Source organism: Arvicanthis niloticus, chromosome 28, assembly GCF_011762505.2.
Source record: "Arvicanthis niloticus isolate mArvNil1 chromosome 28, mArvNil1.pat.X, whole genome shotgun sequence".
Lineage (NCBI taxonomy): Eukaryota > Metazoa > Chordata > Mammalia > Rodentia > Muridae > Arvicanthis > Arvicanthis niloticus.
Window position 1 is genome coordinate 8,707,963 of NC_133436.1, and position 24,180 is coordinate 8,732,142.

At 46.4% G+C, this 24,180-nt stretch overlaps 1 protein-coding gene and 1 long non-coding RNA gene across 4 annotated transcripts in view; one reads left to right on the forward strand and one right to left on the reverse strand.

Annotated features, from left to right (window-relative positions):
- The window catches only part of Igf2r (insulin like growth factor 2 receptor), an 89,212-nt gene that overhangs the window by 49,709 nt on the left and 15,323 nt on the right, over positions 1-24,180 (reverse strand). The window contains exons 2-6 of the mRNA XM_076926656.1: positions 17,424-17,563; positions 9,012-9,136; positions 7,790-7,888; positions 4,685-4,817; positions 2,321-2,450 (exon numbers count right to left, since the gene is read on the reverse strand). Of these exons, the coding sequence (XP_076782771.1) occupies positions 2,321-2,450; positions 4,685-4,817; positions 7,790-7,888; positions 9,012-9,136; positions 17,424-17,563 (627 nt within the window). The remainder of the gene's footprint in view (positions 1-2,320; positions 2,451-4,684; positions 4,818-7,789; positions 7,889-9,011; positions 9,137-17,423; positions 17,564-24,180) is intronic.
- LOC143440046 (uncharacterized) overlaps positions 10,047-24,180 on the forward strand; it is an 87,777-nt gene continuing 73,643 nt past the window's right edge. The window contains exon 1 of one of the 3 annotated variants that reach the window (XR_013107955.1): positions 10,047-10,151. This is a non-coding gene — a long non-coding RNA (uncharacterized LOC143440046). Of the gene's footprint in view, positions 10,243-24,180 lie in introns of all 3 variants that reach the window. The other 2 variants (XR_013107956.1, XR_013107954.1) reach the window with 2 other exon arrangements.

Genomic DNA, 24,180 nt, shown 5'->3' on the forward strand with positions numbered 1-24,180 from the left:
CTGCAGAAAAGCCATGTGGAGACGTTATGTTATATACATGTAGGTTACATTCCAATTGATGTACTGCCCTACACGTCAGTGCCCCTGAGGGGTGGGGTAGGATAGAATCACAGAGGAAAACAGTCAAACAGCTCCACTGCATTGCCATGTTTTAACAAGATCATAAAAGTAGAAACTTCAGTGTATCTTCCTGTTCAAAGTCAAATAAACATGATCAGTGTGCAAACTAAAAATACCAAAGGGAGTTTTCTGCATAAAGCAATAGTTTTGTAAGGGACCTCATAAACCAAGACCAACACAGCTGAGTAGGCATAACACAATTGTGCCCACAAGGTAACATACACGACTTCCCTCTAACATCTAAGTACAAACCAAAGAGCTTTGTGTGACCTGTCAACCTGTGGCTATCAGGTCAAGATGGCAGACACAACAGCTACAGGCTAGGATTGCTGCCCCCAAACTCCAACCCATGGCCCTGCCAGGAAGCACCAATACCAGTCACTAGCTCCTGCTTCACCTGTGGGATGAGCAGCTATCTCCCATACAGCACCACATGTGTGCTGACAATAGACAAGCCACGATAAGCCTGGCATCCTACATTTCCCTCTATCAACAACTTGTCATTCTCGACAATCACTCCCACCTCCAATGGTGCAGTCTTGACAAACATGCTTCAACAGAAACTACTGGACCACAGGTGCATTAAAGAGGTTCACAAACAGGACCTTCATGTGCCAGTTCTATTGTTCTTGAAATGATGAGAACACAGACCAGAGAAGACTGTGTAGACATAGGGAGAAGATGGCCACTTACAGGTCACATAAGAAACCAACCTGTCTGGAACCAGGTCTTAGTCTCCAAAATTGCAGTTGAGGAAATAAACTGCTTTTGTTCAAAGGCCTAACCCTGTAGTATTTGCTTTTGGCATTGTGAGCATGTTAATACAGACACAGAAAACTCCCAGCATTTTCCAATTCAGTTTCCTGCTCCAATAGTGTCTGTACAAGTCTGCAATCTAGTACCGAATCAAGTCCTACAGCCACCACAATCAGAGGCATCTGGGATAGCCTGCAAAGACAGGAGCCCTCGGCTAGCATAACTGTCCTCTGAGAGGATCCACCCAGCAACCAATGGGAAGAGATACAGAAACTCACACTGAAACATTAGATGAAGGTCAGGGAGTCTGACAGAAGAGTTGGGAGAAGGATGGAGGGACCCAAAGGGGACAGGGACTCCACAGGAAGACCAACAGAGTCAACTAACCTGGATCCTTGCTTAGGGGGTCCCAGAGACTGAATCGCCAACAAAAGAGCAAGCACAGGCTAGACCTAGGCCCCTTGCACATATGTAACAGATGAGCAGCTTGGTCTTCAGGTGGGTCCCCAAACTATTGCAGGCACTGCCCCTAAGCTTGCTGCCTGCCTGCCTGCCTGCCTGCCTGCCTGCCTGGCCCTAAATGAACAGCCTTGCCTGGCCTCAGTGCTACCTAGTCCCACAGCAACTTGATGTGCAGGATGGGGGTTGATCGTATAACACCCAGAAGAGGACTTCCTCATCTCAAAAAAAAAAAAGGGTGGAAGGGGAAATGGGGGTAGACTTGTGTGAGGAGGTACTGGGAGAAGAGGAAGAGATGATATTGGGTTATAAAGTGAATAAATAAATTTAGTTAAAAAAAGTTTTAGTCTATACAGGAACAACAGGTCGGGGGAGGGAGGAAGGGGAGGGGGAACATAGGTGACACAGGAACTTATATATATATATATGGTAGGAGATGGTGCCCACATGCCCCAGCTAGAAGAAACCACATTGCTGGAAGGCCACCAGCAAACTGCCCCACCTATCTCTCCAAAAGAAAGGTTACAGATAACCCAGCAAGTGATACGAAACGGAAAACATGAGCAGGACCAAGAATTCCAAGCTACTCTGAGTTAAACAAAACTGTCTCACAAAACCAAATTAATGTTACCCAATAAATAAAGCAAGTGAGCAGCAGGAAACCAGCCTAAGACTGGACAATGGCCAATAAGCCTGCTGGAAATGGAACCTGCTTCCCTCCCAAGCTCCTAGAAGTTAAATTCTTTCTTTTTTGTATCTTTTCACAGTATTAGTTGTATTTACCAGTATTAATTTACCAGCTATTAATTGTACAAAACAATGAGTCTCACAATGACGTTTACACACACACACACACTTCTTTGATCGTGCCAGCACCCCCATTACCAAGCCCACACTCCTTTCTCTGTTCTCCATTAGTCTCACTAAAAGGCAGACTCTCTTGCTGAGGGCCTAAAATGAGTCACTGAGGTGGCCACAGACTGACCTGTCCTTGCTCAATAGCTTCAGCCCCTCCTTGGGCCGGCCAACATCAAATGCCTGGTTCCCCTTCAGCAGACAGGCAGCGGTGCCAGCAGGACAGACTCTCAGCTGTGTGCTGGGGTCCCGAAGGGTGTCTGCAAAACATCACAGATGATTTTAAAGCACAAGTAATAGAAGTAGCATCACATGAATCCTTGGGTCCAGTCTCTTAAACAGATTTTTACAATCTCCACCTTCATGTTCTGAGGCTCTGCATGAGACAATCACCTTTCCATGTAACATGTAGGGCAATGGGTGCCACTCTGCCCTAGCATATAAGGGGCTCAGTTGACAGACATTTCTTCGTCACCTGTGTTTAAGAAATGTTCACATCAGCCCTTAAGTTTAACTTTAGCACTATCCCTTTAAGTTTCAGACACTAGAAAATGAGGCATTCTAGGGACGACTTGAAAGACTCCCATGTCAACAGAAAGAAACCACAGAATCCTACAGGATAACTCCCTCCCTTCCTCCCTCCCTTCTCCGTCTCCGTCTCCCCCTTCCCTTCTCTCCCCGCTAGACATTTTACTCCTTCACTAGATGCTTCCTCCTCCACAGACCAAAGGTCCAAGAAACTTCAGAACGACTAAGGCTGTAAGACTGAACCACTAAAGTGGCATCAGGCCAGAGTCTTAAACAGCATTGCACATGTAAGGCAACAGTAGCACATCCCAAGGACTCAAAAACCACCTCAGCCGAAGTGGGAGTGGTACCCTTCCTCCTGCCACCCTCCAGAAACTCAGACCTAGCTACCTGCTTCCACACACAGTGGTCATGAGAGGCTACTGCACCCACAGGACCTTGATGGCAGAGAGACTGCCTGTATCCCCAAGGAGAAAAAGAGGCAAGTACCAAATCCACAAGGCAGGAAATACCAGCCACAAGTCTAAAGTAAATACGAGGCAGTAGGGGCACCTTCAAAGTTAGTTTGAGGCTCTGAGCAATTTCCTGAGGCTGAAGAATGAGCAAGCAGTGGTGGACACAAAACCCCCTTTAAATACCATAAAGGCTGATTTCTCCCAAACTGCCCAAAAATTGGGGGCAGGGGGGTTGCCTAAAATATTTAATGAATTAAAATAAGCCTCCAAAGAATTTGTTTTTAAGGAACAGAAATGTATTTTCCAAAACAAATTTAAGGACTAGTAATCTTAATGTTTTCCAAATTGAAACAGTGCATTGGCCGGGCGATGGTGGTGCACGCCTTTAGTCCCAGCACTTGGGAGGCAGAGGCAAGCGGATTTCTGAGTTCGAGGCCAGCCTGGTCTACAGAGTGAGTTCCAGGACAGCCAGGACTACACAGAGAAACCCTGTCTCGAAAAACCAAAAAAAAAAAAAAAAAAAAAAAAAGGAACAGTGCATTGTTGCAGAAGTTTATAAGCAAAGTTAAGTTACTGTAACCCTGCATGAAAAACCTGAAATGACCACTGGTTACCGGCAGTTCTGGGTAGAGTGTAATTATTGTTTTTTAGCTGTTAATTAGAATATACAAGTAAGATGGACTGTGTATGTATACAACATGAAGAACTATAGATCAGCCATATCCCTACCACTCACTAAGTCTCATAGACTGAACTGGCTTTTATTCCTCCAATTTTTTTCTAAGACTAACATTTCATATATATTGAGGAAAAAAACATAAGAAAAATATGCCCTCTTAACTTCTTTCTTTTTAGAATTTCCTTACTTGGCAGTATAACTTCTTCATGCATGATCGCAGCTAGCGCAGCAGAAAGACCAGTCCTAATCTATAGGGCTCCCAGTGCTGAGCCCATGAGGGAAACAAGAACTGGGGAGATTGGCAAGAAAGAAAGAAATACATAGTAAAACTGTACCGCTCTTCTAAGATAGAAGCCCTCACTTATAGCCTCTGGTTATCAAGGAGAGCTATGCTGGCCTCTCACACAGTTCTATGGAGAACACCAGAGAGGTCATCCCACCCCAAGCACACACCACAACCACATTCTTAGAGCCTCTGTCATCCCTCAGCCCTTTTACCCAACCTCCAACTCAAAGCCAGAAGGCTTGAGTAAACATAGCAAATTGAAACAAAGCTCACCACGGAACCCCAAATGCCAGAGTATCTGGCAGAGGAAACATCAAACAGAAGGTTTTCCAATAATCTGGCAGAGGAAACCTCCAAAAGTAGCTTGAGTAGAATTTGTAGAGTTGGTAGAAGGAAAGGATCGGATTTGCTGAGGGAGACAAATGCAGCTCCCAGAGAACACCTTTCAGGACAACAGCTTTCTGAGATCTAATGAGGATGTGCATGTCAAAGGAGTCAGGGCAGGCCCTGACCACACCCCATCCTTCTTCCTAAACCAACTCTTACCTATGTCTCGACACACATTGATGAACAGAGACGTCTCAGGATCAGAATCGTCTACCAGGTAACCACCGTTTAGCTTGATCAGTGGGTTTAAATCATGCTTCTGTAACTTGTCATCAAATGCATAGCATGGCACCTGAGGAAGCAGAGAACAAGTGAGCCACTTCCTCCATCCCACAACTTAGGGCTGGGAGATCACAAACTTGTAATGGACATGCACAACAGTGATTTCTGTCCCTTATGTATAGAATAAACATGGTTCTATCAGGCATGGTGGTGCAAGCCTTTAATCCCAGCACTCAGGAGACAGAGGTTGGAGGAGCTCTGTGAGTTCAAGGCCAACCTAGTTTACACAGCCAGTTTCCAGGCCAGCCAGGGCTACATAGTGAATGAGACCCTGTCTCAAAACCCAGTTCAGTCCTCTATAGCATTTCCAAGGTCTCTCACCCCTTAAGGCTATGTCTGCAATCACCTCCTCCCACCTACACCACTCTTCTTTTTTCTGTCCTAGACCACTTCCTTCAGCAACAAACATCCGCTGACTTACAAAGATCTTTTCTAGTGCCTGAGTCTCCCACAGCTACCTTCCCATCTCTGTAGCTTAAGGAAAAATTCCTGAACCATCCCTGTCCTTTGTCTCTTGCTAACACTCTTATATCTGAGTGCCTGTCCCTCACCACACCAAAACCATACCTGCCAGTTGACTCTGCCTGCTGCCAGATCTGAAGCTCATTTCCTGGCCTGCCCTGGTCTTATGACCATAGCCTCAAGCCCTTCATTCCCCTTTCCTTTGGATTCCTGTCCAGAGACACCTGGTTTCCTGCTGCCTCAACTGCATCCTGGAAACATCCCCTCACCACCCTTCTGATTCTCAATGCAGAGGTAGTTCTGGTAGGAAGTTCCTGCCACACAAGCCTGAAGGCCTGAATTTAAAGGGTAGAAGGTGAGAACCAACTCCAGTGTCCTCTGATCTCCACATGTGCACCGTGACACTGCACCCACACATTATCATGCACAGGCAATAAACAAAATTCAAAATAATAACAACACAGAGTATTCCCAAATTTACACCTGATCCTACTGCTCTGGGGGTCATCCCTGGCTGCCCATGTGACTGGCTCGAATACCTGCCAGATGACCCAGACCTGAAGGATCTACTGCTCTTACCACACCACCGCCATTGCTGCCTGGACACAGAAATTATTTCAAAATACTGAAGTGTGCTTATGGTTTCTCCCAACAGCATGCTCCCCTCCATCTCAGTCAGTGGGGAGAGAGAAGACCACCAAGTGACCTGGGGTCAAAAACTACGACATCTGACTATGGCCCGCATCCAAATGGTGGCTAGTTCTGTCAGTCTTCAAAGTCAGTCCTTCATGTCTTCACTTCCTGTCACCTCCACCTTTGTCCAACAGTTACCAACAGGTCCCCCAATTCCAGCTTTGATCTCCCTCCTAGCCTATGACTTCACAACCACATGATCAATCTTTCAAAAACCAGAACATACATTCCCTGCTTTAAAAGGTCCTTACTATTCAGGAAGCAAAAGCCAAACTCTTACAGGACTACCAGCCTCCTCCACACAGCCAGTCTATCTGACACACGATAGAGGTGGAGTAACCTGTGAAAGCAAGGCGCAGGCAAAGAACTCCAGTTATACACTGAATTCCTAGAAAAATGGTGGCAAGAGGGTTATCTAATTGGGCTACAGTCAAAAGCAACCAAGACACTGGTGATTCCTGAACTCAGAAGCCTACGCTATGTAATGATTTCCAGACCATTTAAAAAAGCCAGAAAGAACAGCAAAGCCAATTATTCCAAATCCCACAAATCCTTGTCACCACATAAGCAAGGACACACGGAAACATTCACTCAGAAGGCAACAAGCTATCTACTGTGAGGATGGAGAACAAGCAGTGGCCCTGGGGCCAGGGAAAGGCAGCCAGTAGGAAAAAAAGGTGACAATATCAAGAATGGAAGACAGGAAAAACCTGTCCCCAGGAGCTGTGACACAGTGCTGTTCAACAGGCTTTCCAGGCCCCCCTGGCTGAGAAGAGAGGATTGCTGTAAAGGTTAGAGCACAGCCAGGTACAGCGGCTCAGACCTGCAATTCTAACACTCCGGAGGCAGAATATCTTAGTTACTTTTCTCATCTTTGAAGCAACTTAAGGAAGGAGGAATTTATTTTGGCTCTGAGTTTCAGAGCACAGTTCCTCATGGTAGAGAACAGGAGTGGGGAGGTCATGTCACGTTTAATCCACAAGGAAGTGCAAGACGAAAGTATGCTGGCGGTCAGCTCACTTCCGCTCTCCACTCACTCTAGGACCCCAGCCCATAGTATGCTGCCACCCACACTCAGGATTTGTTTCCCTATCTCAATTATTAATTATTATAATTAATTATTAATTTCTAATCTAGAAATCCTGGCACATACCCATAAGATTTATTTCCATGGTAATTCTAAATCTATTGGGTAAGCAGTCATGACTTAATCATACCATGAAGGCTGGAGGATTATAAGTTTAAGGTCATCTTCATCCCAAGTCTGGGACTACCTGGGCTACATGAGACTCTGGCAATAAAAACTGGCAGAAAAAGAATCACCAAAGTGAGATATTTCATGGGTAGGGAGCAGGTGCAGAGGAAGATGATAAAACAGTCAGGTTCCTGAAGGCCCAAGGGGGTGAAGGACAAAACCTAAAGCCAAAACAGACTGTGCTGTGCTGTGCTGTGCTGTGCTGTGCTGTGTACACCAGAAGCTGGCTAATTGTTAGAAGTTTCTAACAATTAAATCTCATGGTATCTCTGTGCAAATGAAACCTCACATCCACAGAAACAAACTTTCACCTCAAGAGACTGCATTAAGTAATGCAAATCTTTCCCTCTCAAAGTCACAATCTTCTTTCTAAGAGGTTTTTTAATTTTCTATTTTTTTCTTTTATTGAAAATAGATTTTTTTTTTTCAGGATACATTCTAATTATAGTTTCCCTCTTCCAACTCCTCCAAAATATTCCCCACCTCCTCCTCTCCATTGGAATTCACACCCTTTCTGTCTTTCAAGCTCTCCAGAGTAGATTTCATGACCAAATAGTCTCAAACCCCATTACCTCTTTATCAGCTTTAAATATGTCTTTCTTGCAGGCTGCAGTAGTCCTCCATTCAAAGTAATGCACACAGTTTGTGGCAGTTACAAATTCAGGAGTTCCCTGTTTTTAAAAAAAAAAAAGAGAATGTTAACATACTACTCAATAATACAAGTTTGTTTTTAAACGCAAAACATTGTAAAATCTACTGAAAATAAGGGTGCAACAAGAGAAAACATAACTGCCTTACTTCAACAAGGTTACCAAAAACGTCCCCCAAACAGGAAAGTTGGGAGCTGAGAGTCTCCAGACATCCTGTCTAAGTGACTGCCCAGCTGCCCCAATTCCACAAGCAGAGTAAACTCATGGGAAATAATCCTTCGCCTTCTTCTCAAGAGCCAAATGGTCTCTGAACCAAAAAACAGCAAAAATCAGAGCCAGAAAGTATGACTTCATACATCCTGAAAGGAGGTCCCTGAGGAGCCCATGAGCATCTGAGCCTGGGTAGACTCAACAGATCCCACCCCTAGACAGCCCCGTCTGGCAACTAGACCAGTTAACTCTAGGACACCCCTGCATAGCGATAATTAACTTCTACCTTCCCCAACCCATGAGAAAAACCAAGGTGTTGACCTCCAAGTGCTGTTTCTCCTACGGTGAACACCACAATCTTTTTTTTTTTTTTTTTTTTTTTTTTGGTTTTTCAAGACACAGTTTCTCTGTGTAGTCCTAGAACTCACTTTGTAGACCAGGCTGGCCTCAAACTCAGAAATCCGCCTGCCTCTGCCTCCCAAGTGCTGGGATTAAAGGTGTGCGCCACCACCGGCCAGCCAAACACCAGGATCTTAAGAACAATCAACAGCTAGCTTGCTCTACAGCATGACCTCCATGGTTCATGCTGCCACAAACAGATGTTTAAGATCTCAGTTTGCACAATAGTATGGTTATAGGTTGGTCTAAAATTAACATTCATCCTAACTTAAGTTGCTCCAATTCTAACCATCTTTAAGATGCGCTTTGTTGGTGGTTCTGGACAATAGTATGATGTGAACGTAAAGAGTGAGTGTGAGTGTGTGTGTGTGTGTGTGTGTGTGTGTGTGTGAGAGAGAGAGAGAGAGAGAGAGAGAGAGAGGGGGGTGGGGGGAGAAAGTTGGCCATTTATTCCTGAAGGATCAAAATTCCTCTAACAAGAACACCAGAAGGGGAGAGTGTTCTTAACAAGGAGCATGCTGAGGGCCCCACTCACCAGGGTCTTCCCACACAGAAATGCAATGCTGGTCTGGATTCTGTGCTGAGAATCTGAAGGCTGGCAGCCCGTGGTGGTGTTGAATTCCAGGAGTGATCTGGCTGAACTTCTCAAAAGTGAGTCACCTGTTTGGAGAGGGTAAGAATGAACACACAGTGAACACACATAAAGGCACGTAGGCTCTTCTCTCACAGAGAAGCACTAGACAAACCAGGAATGTTAAACACGCAGGGTTGTCTCTTCAAAGGGAGAACAGATAACCTGTTTCCAGCCCAGAAGGCTGGGAGCAGGGGGTGGTTAATAGCTTGGTGACCTCTGTGTTATCTCAGTCCGACCAGGCCACAGCAGCTGCCCCAGACCCTTCCCAGGAGCCTGCTTCGTTAATCTTTAGACTCTCTCTATATGGAAGACTCACTTGAACCTCACAAAAGACTCAATGTGGTCATAAGTAAAGATTTATTGTGCACATGGGATTGAGTTAATTAAAACCAGGTAACTTTTTTTTTAAATTGTGCTTTGTTTAAATGTACCTAAAATAAACTGTAAGAGTCTCCAATTTTGAAGCAATACTGGCAACCGAGTTGTGTTGAAGAGAACTGCCTGCTTATCTCCCGTAAAACTACCCTTTTGGTGGCTTGGTGGTCACAAAAACCTCCACAGGAGTGGCACTGCATACTCTGCATCCAAGGAATGGAAAGAGGGAAGTCGAGGCAAGCAAGGGCTAATCAGACAATAGCTTAAAAAAATGAAACATAACCATAATATATGCTACTCAAGTCTGCCTGAAATATCTGGTCTCTCTGGTGGTCCTCCAAATCTTTCCAACCTGCTCAGCGGGCAGTTTATAGAAACACTTCCAGGGCTGTAAGGTCATCAAAAGCACAAGCTCCAGGCTGGAGCAGGAGGAGGAGCCCGAGCCAGGGAGGTTGGGCTGAGCAGAGGGGGATTAAGTGACACAGTTGGGGCGGAACTTAATAATCTCCACCCCCTGCCGAGGCTCCAACGTTATATCTATCCCTCCTTGCTCTAGCGGGCAGTAGGAAGCACAGCACCGCCGGTGACCACGCAGACATCCTGGGGAGCCGAGGCAAGCTAGGGTTCCGCGCACTTCCGCGGCAATGCGAGGGGAGGATTCTGCAGGTGAGGGTAAGATTCCTTGCAAGGGAAGGATTCCACGCATGAGAGGAGGATTCCGGCAAGGGCTCCAGAGGAGGGGAGGACTCCATGAGAGGTGAGGGTTCCATGCGATCCAGCAGCTCGAGGGCTCCAACCAGGAGTTCAGGCCGCGCAAAGGTTCCCCTGTGCGAGGTTCAGCGCTAGAGTGAAGGTTTCAGGGTGCATGAGGACTCAGCACTAGGGTGCCCCGCTACTCACGAGGGTTCTGAACTACACGAGGGCCTGTGGAGAGCTGAGAGCCGTGCTGCCGCCATGCCGCGTCAGCAAGAGAGGGGAGGGGAAGGGAGGGTAATAGGCGATACAGAGCACGAGGGTGCCATGCTGGGGGGGGGGGAGAGTCGTGCTAGGGTACCACGCTGCTGGAGCGGGGTGGGTCGGAGGATTTCTGCACTATCCGCGTTGCGGGCATTCGGAGGGTTCGGAGGGTTCGGAGGGTTCCGCGGCACTGCGCTAGCCAGGGTGCCGCACTGCCGAGGGTTTGGAGGATTTTAGCGCGATCGTGATTCGGGTTGTGCCGGGTTGCGCCGAGTTGTGCCGGGTTGCGCGGGGTTGCGCCGAGTTCCGTGACGGGCTAAGGGTGCAAAGCTGTACAAGGGGAGGATTTGGAGGGTTCCACGGCACCGAGCGGCGCTGTCCGAGGGTTCGGAGGATTTTAGCGAGATTCTGGTTGTTGCAGTGATTCTGGTTGTGCCAAGTTGCGGCAAGGGAAGGGGAAGGGAAGGCTCGGAGGGTTCTGAGCTATCCCGAGGGTGCAAAGCTGCACAAGGGAAGGGTTCTGAGGGTTTTGCGGCACTGCGCGAACCAGGGTGCCGCGCTGCCCAAAGGTTTGGAGGATTTTAGCGAGATTCTGGTTGTGCGATTCCGGTTGGGCCGAGTTGCGCGAGAGGAGGGGAAGGAAAGGCTCTGAGGGTCCCGCACTTTTTTTTGTTTTTTTTTTTTTGTAGCAAAGCTACAAAAGGGGAAGATTCAAAGGGTTCTGTGATAAGGGCCACACACTCAAAAGTGCCGTGTTGCAGGAGGGACGTACTCAAAAGTGCCACGTTGCAGGAGGGGCACGCTCAAAAGTGCCGCGCTGCAGGAGGGGAGGGCAGGGTTTGGAGGGTTTGGCGCTATCCTGGCTATGCGTGAGGGTGCCACACTGCTGCACACGATTAGGGTTCTTCATTGGCAGTGCAAGTGAAGGTGCCCCACAAGGGGACAGGATTCGGAGGGCTCTGCGCTATCCAGGCTGTGCTCAGGAGAGCATGAAAGTGCTACATTCTGTACAAGAAGTGGGGGGTGGGGGTTCAAAGGTTAGACCCTCGGAGCACATTGAGGGAAGGGTTCAGGTTTCATGTTATCTGTTGCCAGTTCAGCGCAGATCTGGTCGAGGGGCCATGCATTGTAGTATTCCATGCAATTAAGTTGGCCATTGTGCTAAGGAGTGCCTTTACGGCTTGTCTGAGCTGCAGACAATAAGGTTAATGGAAGATGGACCATCTGTCCGGTCAGATCTATACCCTCGGCCTCCCAGTCACATTTCTCTGCCTATGCCTGGGTTTACCTATCTCCTCTAGTATAGTCTGGTATACAACCATAATGGTCCCATTTTTATAACCTGGGGAGACCCTTCTGCCTTTGTCACCAGGACCAATTATTATCCTTTAGCTCCCACCACCCACGTGCTACCCCACCAACTCCGGTCACTGAGTGACTACTACAAACAGCTCTTTTAACAATCCACCAGTTCTCGTCACAACATTCCCATTCTCAGTTACTAAAAAGCCTAGTAGTTCTTATCACCCAATCCAAAACCCTGGAAAATCAATAAGGCCATTGTTCCCACCTCCCCTGTTGTACTGGCTGGTTTTGTGTCATCTTGACACAAGCTAGAGTCACTAGAGAAGGAGGAGTCTCAATTAAGGTAATGCCTCCATGAAATCCAGCTGTAAGGCATTTTCTCAATTAGTCATCAATGGGGAAGGGCCCAGTACATTGTGGGTGGTGCCATCTCTGGGTTGGTTGGTGGTCCTAGGTTCTATAAGAAAGCAAGCTGTGTAAGCCATGGGTAGCAAGTCAGTAAGCAGCACCCTCCATGGCCTCTGTTTCATCTCCTGCCTCCAGGCTCCTGCCCTGCTTGATGTGGAAGTGTAAGCCAAATAAGCCCTTTTCTCCTCAACTTGCTTTTTGGTTAAGGTGTTTCATCACAGCAAGAGAAACCTAGAGTAAGACACTATCCTATATTCTCCCCTACCTGATGCCCCTTTCCCTGATCTCCAAATAGGCTATGTCTCAGATCTATCTCACTCCTCCCTAACACCTAAATGGCAGGTCCCCAAAAAGTTGTTTTACTTGCCCCTGCCACCACAAAATTAAATGTTAACCCCTGTCTACCTTCCCAGGCTCACGAAGGTTCTCCCAGTTTCATTCCATACCTCTAAGCTCATAATATACAGGCTTCCCAGTTCCTATCAATCACTGAAGAATAATCGTCAAACTTCTTTGTCCACCCCCTTTCCACATACCCCAGATGCTCCCGAGTGCATTCCAAGTTCTGCTTTTCCTGGATGCAATACAGAAAGACCTATAGCTGGCCATGGGCCCAGTACAGACCATCTCAGCTTTTCCAAAAATACTTGCGATCCTTTGGTTTTACAAGAACATTCCAGCCCTCCCTCTGGTCCAGATGAGCCTATCATCTGCAACACTATACAGCCTGGGTTTATCTGCCTCTCAGGCCCAGGCCCCTCCCTGAAACCCCGTTAATCTTCCTGTCTGGAGCCTTCTTCCACTTCTAACCTCTTGTGACTGAATAATTACCAAATTAACTTGGACAGCTTTACTATCCTATGGGTCACCCAGTTCCTGGATCCCAACCAATTACGCCCTCAACAAGAGCCCTGCGATTTTTCATTCCAGTGGTATTGGAACCTGGGCCAATACCTCTCCTGGGCCACAGTATGACCACCTATAGTCCCTTGAAACATAAGGATGGATGGGGAGACACCTACTAGTCCTTCCTCAAATACCATTGTGTTGATTTTGCTAGCCCAGGAGCATGGGCAGAGGCACCCACAAAGGGGCAAGCAGTTGAGTCCCATACAGGAAGAGGGTGACATAAGGATGGCATAATTTGAGAGTTGCCCAGGAAAAAACCCTCCACATGGGGTACCCACAACTTCAAATTGGGCTTATATATCCATGGGGCAAAGGGCCTCCTCCAAACTTTACAATTGTCTCTAGAAGCAAAAACCATTTCTGTTCCTGTGAGCACAAAAACCAAGACGAGACACCACAAGGACAGTCACCCCTTCTTTAATCTCAACATTGCTCTCATAGAAACACTACCACTGGCAAATTCTAGCCATCTCTTGCTGTCTATGATCCAGGGTTGGAGAAGGACTCCTAGATTTGTCTGAGGGCAGCCAAATAACTTACCCTAGGGTAGGCATTCACCCTGAGACACACTACCATGAACATATAATATAAACCCTGTTAGCAGGACCTCTGGCTGGGACAGCTGGGGGGGGGGGGGGGGGGGGGGGGGGGGGGGGCAACTGAATTCAGGACCAGAAACAAACTGTCCCCACTTGGTTCCCAAAGCAAGGGTAACAGTGGGACTTATGTGTACATCAAGACAACACTTCACATGATTGCTATCCCAGAGGATAGTCTTCTTCACCCTGGACTTAGATGTTCCAGGAGTGGGAAGTCTACAGATATCTTGTCTGTCTATAACAGCCAGAGAAAGAACAACTCTAAGCTATTCCCTGTCCACCTGGGAAAGACCTAGCAGGGGCATCAACCACCAGCACAACAGCGAGAGGGCTCCAACACAGACAACTGACCAGTTAGATTAGAAAAGACCTGATCCCAGTACAGCAAAGTGTAGTCACCTTACAAAATCAAATACACTCCCTGGCTGCAAGGATCCTCCAGAAGAGAGGGGCACTAGATGTAATGACTGCTGAAAGGGGAACACCTGTGACTTCCTAGGGGAAGACTGCTGGTTCACAGGAACCATCCAGCCCAGCAGGGGAAAAGGCTACACAATTATTAGGAGAGAGAGTGAAAAAAAACTTCAGATACCTGGACTATTTGGGGGCCATGTGGCAGGCCCAGTTGTTCAGTTTCACAGCTTTACTCTTTGGTCCTTGCCTTTTCAGCTGTCTAACCAAGTTCCTCCAACAAAGGCCCCAAGTTTTTATTGCCAAGAGGGTCACCAAACTCTTCATGGCCAAAGGGTACCAGCCCTTATACGACCTGGAAGGTCAATGTGCCCTACCACCTTTGAGACCATGACAGCCAACCTCTAGATTCTAAGGCCTAGAAGAAAGCAGTCCCCCAGAAACTTTTTCCCCTTGCCTCCTGAGTCAGGATGTTGGGTAATAAATGCCCTCAGGCCATGAGGAATTAAGTCTGTCTGTACTAGGAGATAACCCAGCCTCACCTATCCCTCCGCCTGCAAAAAACAACATGCTAGGTATGGAAAACACAGCTAACCCTGCTCAGTTAAACCACAGGAACAACTGTAACTTCCTGATAGCTCTGTGTGCGAGTGGTGTGTGCATGTGGTGTGCATATTTCCCTCAGCCCCCCTAAAGGCAGTTAACCTTCATTCTGTTTCAATAAGCAGTTTCAGCCTCTCAAGATGGAGTATTCTTACCTCACTTCTTACGAGGCCCACCAAGATGTCGTAGAGCACTTAGCTTAGACTAAAAACAAACTTCATTAATCCCTTAAACTTTAGGTCAGATGGTTTATGGAGCACAAACAGCTACATGGAGGGAACCACGTGGTCAGTACGTAAATCCTGGTTGTGTATCCACTGCTCCTTCCACTCCGTCAGGAAGATACAGTCACACGAGTTCTGATAGGATCCAGAAGTCTCTTACTCAGCTGTGTGCTCCTCCAAAAGACTCCTGTTCTGCCCACAGCTCAGCCTCATCTATATCAGATCCTGAATGGGCCTTCCTGGGCTTTTAACATTCAATAAATAATATGGCATGACCTAACTAACTCCACCCTCTACAGCCTCCACCCCAACCCAGCATGAATTGTGGTGCTTTGCCAACAGGGACAACTACAATCATGAATTCCTGGAAAGAATCTGATAAACACATAAACTGATAAACTAATAAAAAAAAAAAACTTGTATGACTATGAAGAGTGTACAATGTTGCCTATCCCACAGCCCAATTATCATTTCTTTTAGGGGCTATCTTTAGCCTCAGCACCAACACACACACACACACACACACACACACACACACACACACACACACCAAAAAAAAAAAAAAAAAAAAAAAAAAAAAAAAAAAAAAAACCCATTCCTTGGCTACCTCTGCAGCAGACCTAACCTCTGGACATTATTAACTTAAGAAAACCCCCTCTGCCAGCAATGGATGGGCTAAGGAAGCTATCAGGTGACAGCTGAGGCCTGCTGCTGCAGCCTGCTTCTCTCTCTGAAGTGCTCACCCATGCTTCTTGTCTCTATTGCCTTGATTCACTGCTTCCACGTGGGAACATGCAACCTGAGGTTAACATGGGCACCATCTTCCCAGGCCTTGGTCATTCATATTTGGTTCCATAATAAACTCTCTTAGTGCCTTTGAGGTAAGAGCTGTTTTTTCTGTCAAACCTGTGAAATCACAAATGTGATGTAAATGTGAACCACTTACTGATGTAGTACTGAGGTCTAAGGCCATGGTACCTGGTACAACTACTGTAACATGACTTTGTTTTTCTCTGCCTGTTTTTGACCTGCCTGTTAATACAACTACTGGAAAACTAGTCCGTTTTTAGCAAACTTAATTTTTAGATATTGATAGCCACTGTTGATATTTTAAATGCTCCTAATTTTAATGACAAAAAGATGATTACAATCAAATTTGAAGTAATAGCTTCAATAACTTGGGCCCCCCCTTTAAAAAGAAACATTTTTTAAATGGCAAAGAATGCAGTAATCAGCAGGAACAAGAGGTCACAACTGTCTCTGAGAGAGTTTAGTGGTGGAGGTCAAGAATAAAATGAGACTGGACTACTGTACCATCAACCTAACTCATAACCTACTATGGCTGCCTTCAGCTCTTTACTGGATTAACCTGTTAATTATGAGCAAACCTCACTATTCCCACTCCCTGGGCAAAGCTGACCACAGACATCCAAGCCCCAGCACCCTCCCCTCCTGGGCACATCTGCTTTGACCCATCTCAGTGGAGTCTGGCATGGCTGTTCCTCACCAAGGGATCCTGACCCTCAAAAAGTATACTCAAGAATGACCGAACCAAAGACGTGGAGGGCTTGAGTCTAACAACTGTCCTTGACTGTGAGGCCACATCAGTCCTTCCTTCCCCCAAGAGATCACGAGATACAAGAAATGGAGGTGAAGGGGGAGGACCTGAGTTCAGATGCCAGAACCCACATGGTAGTCCCAAGGATTCAATGGCCTCTTCTGAATTCCAAGGGTTCTAGGCACACATGTGGTATGCAGACATACATGAAAGCAAACATTCATACATATAAAATGCTAAGAAATTTTTTTAAAAAGTGAGAAAGAAGAACCATACAGGTAGAAAACATCTTTCCATACTCAACACCCACCCTATAATCCTTAATTATCGTCTGTGTTGTTACTCACCACATAGAAATAGCCTTATGTTATCTCAGACATTCAAATTGAAAAATCAAGTTAAACTTATAAATTTGTGTTCAGTTTGTGTGTGTGTCACCTGCATGTGGTAGCCAGTGGGAAACAGAGAGGGTGTTGTTACAACACCTCAAGCTGATACAGTTGTGAGCCATCCAACATGGGTGCTGGGGAAAAAAAAACCCTCAGGTCCTTTGGAAGAACAATAATGTTCTTAACCACTGAGCATCTTGCCTGCCCTAAATTGTCTTTTACCATTTTTAACTATTATAAAAGTCATCTGGATGTGGAAGAGGTGGGACGCCTTCAGTGAAAGCACAGCCAGCTTTTATTTTTTTATTTTTTTTTAAGGTATTCTAAAGTGCCTAGGGGCTGGAGAGGTGGCTCTGCAGGCACAGCACGTGATCGTCCTCCCAGCATCCATGCCTGGGGATTCACAACCACCTGGCAGCTCCAGCTCCATTTGACCCCACAGAATCCTGAACCCACAAGACAAACAACACAGTGCTCTTTTAGGAAATGTCCACTGTTAGACACTACATTAATTACTGTATTATAAACACGCAATGTGTGCACAGCTGTATCATGGATACAGGAGCTTTACTTACCCACTGACTGACAGTTCTCTGTATTTAGGTCACACATACAGACAGCACTTGTGGACCCACACCTGGAAATGTCCAAATTTCCACAGACGTTGATTTTATAAACTGCATTATTTTTGGAATCAACAGCTTCCCATGTGTAACTAGAAAAAAAGAAAGAAAGAAAGCTTATCACTGTTATTGATCTGACAGTAATTAGCTTCTCTCTAGTCTGGCATTCTGACAATATTTGCTTCGACTACTACAAATAAGAAGGTACTTCCATTAACCAAAAATATCAAGTCAAATGTGGCAAAACCTTTTGAAAAGCAGTATCAGCTGGCTAGGAAGACCTCAGACCACACAAACCCACCCTTGTTGTTCTAAGAACATCAACTCCATTAAGCAGATACTAGATCACACTGTGTGTGAAGTGGGCCTGGTCCAGTCACCCCAGAGTGCTCAAGACCCAAATGACTGTTACTAGTTTGCTTTGAATTATCATTATTTTATGTGTATGGATGTTTTGCCAACAAGTCTATTGTGCACCACCTATATACAAGGAGTCCAGAAGGTGTCAGTCCCTCTGGAACTTGAGTTACAGGCATTTGTGAGGTTCCAGGGAAAGCTAGGAATCAAACCCAAGTTTCCTAAAACAACAGCCAGGGTAACTGCTGAGCCACCTCTCCAGTCCCTCCATGGGACTGTTTTTAACTCTCAAACTTTGAGACAGGTGAAACTTCTGATGCCCCTGCCTCCACCTCCTGAATGCTGAGATTACAGACTTATACCACCACAACTAGACTTATGTGGTCTAAGGACCACACCCAGGCTCAGTTGAACATTACGCAAGCACTCTACCAACCAAACCCCATCCCCAGTCCTGGGGTCATTCTTTTGTTTTAAGAAACTAGCTGTAATATGTAAAGCAGGCCTGCTTCTGGTACAGACTACAGTCCTGACGTGACAACCATGCTAAGAACTGCCATCTGCCTCACGATGGGCAAGATCTACTGCAGGCTCGCTCACGACAGAGCTCTGCAGAAGGTACTCTGAGAGCCGTCATCAACCTCCTCACCTGGAGTAAAATCAGTGAGGTGTGTTCCTTCTGCCCCAAGTAAATTCTCTACTCTTCCCTGGGATTCAATTCCTCAGCAAGAATAAAAGGAGAAAAGGAAGAGAGTGGGTACAAAGCTTCTTGAAAGCCTAAATCAGACTTGCTGGGATAAGCTTACCCAGAAAGTAGGGAGCTGAGCCAGCTCCCACCCATTCCCAACGGATCACATTTGGCTCTTTGAGTATGGCTTCACACAAGTACCCAGAGAAGTTCCCAAAGCTACCAGGCACTGCTCTCTCTCCCCGGCTAGAGTCCAGGCAGCACCACCAGCTCACAGACAACTCACTTAACCTTAGATCCGGAGTCCAATCAGACCTCCACCCCTCCCCCACCCCACCTCAAAGCATCTGTATCCAAGCATCTAGCAGGTCCAGGGAATTTGTGGCCACTAAGATACTACAAACCTGAAAAACCGGTTACTTAAGTGCTGGGCCTTGGGGTGATGTCAGGCTTTAAAGCAGGAACTACTCAACTCTGACAGACTGATTACCTCCAGAGCCAGGACTATTATGCCAGAGGAAAAAAATCTCAAGCCATCTAGCTGACCCAGAGAAAACCATCAATAAAGCTTTGTTTCTTCTTCCTCTGGCTTGGGGGTGGGGGAGTGGGGTGCAGCAGGAAACTTAATTTGTTTCAAGTGTGCATTGTTTCTATTTGGGGGGAGCCTGGAATTTGTAAATGTCCTTCTGCCTATGTCTCCCCAGTACTGGGGTTACAAAGCCCACTACAGGGCTTAAGTACTCCTTGAGAAAGGCAAGGACGTATAAAATGGCACCAGTTCCCCGGCTCCTGTAGGGCCTATTCCAGTAAGGGAAGGAAAGTAAGTGAACTCGGACACAGGACAAGCTCTGCTGGGAACTGAGCAGGCACAGACAGACAGACAGCACAGCTACGTCAGCCTGGGAAGTCTAAACTGGAACTCACTCTGAGAGCTGACAAACAAAGCAGCAGAGCTTCAGGGGCAGAGGAAAGAAAGGAGAGCTCCTTGGCCTAAGCTGCGGGACTGAGTCAGCAGCAGGTGTGGAGGCTACAGAAGCCACGCCTGTCCTTAAGTTTTTAAATACATTTGAAACAAATGAAGGCCCCAGCACTGATAAACTTTTCCCTAAACTTTTAGCTAGTAATTTGCAGGATATTAGTACATTTCTACTGAGAAAATCCTAAACTCTCATTGGGGGCCTTTGATTAAGTTTTTCCAAGCTGGCAGGAAGTTGATTTCAAACCTTAGCTTGTCATCATTCCAGCTCCTCCCAGTCGGATGACTGAAATACCTGCCCCTACCACAGAAAGAAGTTAGCAATGAGAATCCGGTCTAAAGAAAGGCAGACAAAAGGAAAATGAAAAGGGTGAAAGGCGCTGCGCAGAAGTCAGAAGGAAAGGCTGCTTTCTGAAGGCGTGCTTTTCTTCTATTTGTGTCTCATACAAAATCAAAATGGAAGTCATGATGTGCACAAGGAAGGCAGATCCTATTACCTACTGAAGTCCTTGAATAGACTTTCTCTGGAACTGACTTAAGGGCTTACAGGCAGCCCCCAGCCCCCTCATAGGCACATGCCCTGGTCCCATCAAACTGACCCAGAGCTCCGGGTGGGTGGGGGTGGGGCACTAGCTCAGCTCAGTCACATCACTCAAGAGCAAAGAAACAGTTGCAATGTTGTCTAAACTGAAACCTGATGACCTGCAGGCTATTAACACTTGAGAAGGCCTAATTCCAGCAAACACTGCAGCTGCTTTAAAACAATCCAACATGCCTGGCACCTGAGCACCATCAGGCAACTGAAATAATGTGTCAGAAACCTCATGGGAAAATACTTAATTAGTTCTGCAGAGTAGTGAAAAGGGGCCGGCATGTATATACATGTGCCCTGGACTATTACTTTAAAACTATTTACTTTACAATAAGCCCAAGAGTAGTAGAAATACATGACAATTCTTTTAAAGAAACGCCATGTTAATTAAGAGAGAGTTGCATGCTTGCAACCAAGTGTAATGGTGTGGTGGTACAGGCCTGTTACTCTAGCACCAGGCAGTGAAGAAAGGAGGGTCAATAGTTCAGACAACCCTGGCTACACTGTGAGGCCTAGCCCAGCCTGGACTAGCTAGGAACCCATTTCAGGCCAGGCAGAGTGGTCCATGCTTTTAATCCCAATGCTCAGGAAGTTGATGGTCTTGTTGAGTTCAAGGCCGGCCTGGTCTACATTGAGAGTTCCAGGACAACCAGGGCTATACAGTTAAGACCTTGTCTGAAGAAAGAAAAGAAAAAGAAAGCAAAAATAAAAAAGTTGTCACATTTGAACTTACAAACTAGATGACTGTAAATTTCCTGGCATACCATAGGCCAAGCAGCCAAAATGGCCTAGGCTGCAATTATTCTTAAAATGAACATATTAAAGAACTCAAGAGTGAGGGCATCAAAGTGTACAGTTAAATCTTTTTTTTTTTAAATTTATTTATTTATATGAGTACACCATTGCTCTCTTTGGACACACCAGAAGAGGGCATCAGACCCCATTACAGATGGTTGTGAGCCACCATGTGGTTGCTGGGGCTTGAACTCAGAACCTCTGGAAGAGCAGTCAGTGCTCTTTAACCACTGAGCCACCTCTCCAGCCCATACAGTTACATCTTTAAGGGGTAATAAACTGGCATGAAAATTTTGTCTTTTAGAAAAAATTCTCTATTTAAAGCAAATATGGATAGCCAAAATCAAAATTCCAACCTGTAACAACAGCTCAGCGCTAAGCAAGTAAGGCACCTTAGCTGAAAGACCCCAAAATTCACCCTTACTCAAGTTTACACAAGCGAAGGAGGAGGGAAGCAGGCAAGGAAAACAAAGCTTTTAACTTTAACAAACAAGGCTCTGAGAAAGCAGCTCCCACTGTGTGTGGGGGGGGGGGGCCGGGGGCCGTGAGGTTTCCACTCACACCCGAGGCTCCTCCCTGAGTTCCTTCTAAATCAGTCTCTCTCCTCAAATGAGAATACCCAGTTGTAGCTGGAACTACCCTTCTGGGCACTAAGCTCCATGGAGAAACCTTAGCTCTGAACATGAGCATCAGTCTCAGAAGTGGCAGAGCGAGCCCACACCTCTAATCTCAGTGCTCAGGATACACAGGCAAGGGCATCACTGAGAGACCAGTCAGGGCTAAAGACATTATTTCCAAAAGAAAAACAGGGGGAAAAAAAGTAAACAAAAGCAAGCTAAGTCCCCAATTTCCCACCTTATCATGCACCCTTGAAAAGCTCCAATTCTTGATACCACGTGCCACAGTAGCTCCGCTAAGCCACGGAGTAAAAGTGGGATCTTTAGCATTCGGTGTCTGTGTCATGACACATGTTCCTCTGGAATCTAACTCCTGCCTCCAGAACCCGAGCCAGCAGAAAAAACCACAGGGCCCATCCTCAGCTGAGGACGACGCTCAGCTGGTATTAAGGCTTGCACGAGGATATGGTAGTCTGAATGAAAGATGTCTCTCCGTGGGCATATGTATTTGAACATGTGATTCCTAGTTAGTGGTGCTCTTGGTCAGGCTATGAAACGTTAGGAGGTGGAGCCTTGCTGAAGGAAGCTTGTCACTGGGGGCAGGCTTTGAGAGTTCCCAGCCACACCCAGCTTTAGTCTTGACATTTTATCAAAGCAACAAAAGTAACTAATCCAGAGGCCCTGAGTGCCATTCCGAGTACCACATATAAACTAAAGTGGTGCATGTCTGTAACCCCAGCATGTGGGCGGTAGAGTCATAGCAACATAGCAAGTTGGAGATCATTCTAGGCAACATGAGATTGTCTCAAAAACATTACAAAACAGGGTGGCTCTGGGACACAGACACTGCCTTCTTCAATTAAGTTTTTCAGTCTAAACCACTTAAAGCTTTCTGGTCACAGCTACTCTAAAGGTCACCTGCACTTCAGTTCCAGGGAACTACTACTTACCAAAACCTTCAAAAGGAAACCAGGCTAAGAAGCGACAGCTACACAATACAGAGCTGGTTTCCCACTAAAATACATAAGGACCTCACTAGGCTATGTGCGTCTCAATACAAGGCTCCTCTCTGCACTAGCCCTTAAGTGACCAGTGACTAACTGCTCCATCTTCAACTCTCCTGAATCCCTCAAGTTAGGATGCAAAGCCACAAAGCTCAGAAAAATAAGCCCTCACCCAGTGTCACCTAGCTATGAAGTGGCTAAACCAGAACAAATCCAGGATAGCTGAGCCCCAAGGGTAAGAGCTGCACTGCTGGGCCAACCATCTCATTTGGTGTACATTTTTAACATATTTTAAATTTTCCAGAAAATATTTAGTTCCAATGACAACACTAAAAAGCTCTCTAAAACTTTACAGTTTAACCCTGTTACACTCACGCAACACCCAAAACCATTAAGATGGCAGGTGTGACATGGATACTTCCAAGTTCCTGCCTTACCTCATAGCCAGAGGAGCACAGTACTGGCAACTCCTCAGAGAGGCTGATCACCTTGAAGGAGACCCTGAGAACAATGCTGGCCCATATCACTTGGTGCTCAAGACCAGGCTCCTTACGTCCTGGCCTAGATGCCAAACTACAAAAGCACACACAGCTTTCAGACTGCTCACCCCAGCACAGCAGGGCTCCTCCCTCCAGCCTGGCTACTTAGGGTCTAAGCTGGTAGAAAACTGAGCACAGACTGAATCCTCTTTGCTGCTCTCAGGGCCCTTCCTTTGAATGGACTATACAGTTCAACACAATCATCTGTAATTTGGGAATACCAGACACAAACCAATAGGTCCAGTAGGAAATGGGAAGAGGCAGAAGTCACACATGGCTAAGTATTTGATGGGCTATCCCTGATTTTAAACTGAGTGTGGTGGTTGAAACACCGTCAACAGGAGTGGTTAACAGAAGTGTCGAAGCACATGAGCCGAGCCCACCCCTCACTAGAAAAAGCAGCACAGTTCAGTCTCAAGTCAGCTGCCCTCTCCTGACCTTGCCTACACATTTCAAGCCACTTGGGCCTCAACGGTGACTCTGAGGTCCCACTTTAACCTTATTTGGTTTAAATTTCAGAATATTCTCAAAGATGTTGCCAACTTACAGACTGTCAAGCAAGGCAATGACAGGCAGGCACTCCTGCTACTCCAGCAAGTGACACCCACAAAGCCCACTACCGTGGCAGCCAGACAGCCAAAGGCACCAAATCCACATGGTGGCACTTGAGCCAATTCCACATGCCTGCCCAGGAGCAGGAAGGATTATAAGAGAAGCCTTGGGAAAGTTCTGAAACTCTGATGGTGGGATTGTGGCAGGACACCACTGGATGCTTTGAACAAATGCCTCTAAATGGTAATGTCCTGCCAGACTACACTGTGAATGAAAATGGCCCTGTACGCTCACAGGCAGTGGCACTATTAGGCGGTATGTCCTTGTTGGAGGAAGTGTGACACAGGAGGTGAGCTTTGGGGCTTCAGAAGCTCAAGCCAGACCCAGTGGCTCACTTGCTCTTCCTGCTGCCCAGATCCAGATAGAGCTCTCAGTTCCTTCCTTTGTAAGAGTTGCCATGTGTCTCTTCACAGCAATGAAACCAACCCCAAAGACACAGGCATAACCTTAAGGGAGTTTTCATTTTTAAAAACCTTAAAGTCTGTGAAATTGATGAGGCCAGTTACAGTGAGTGTATGTGTCTTGTCGT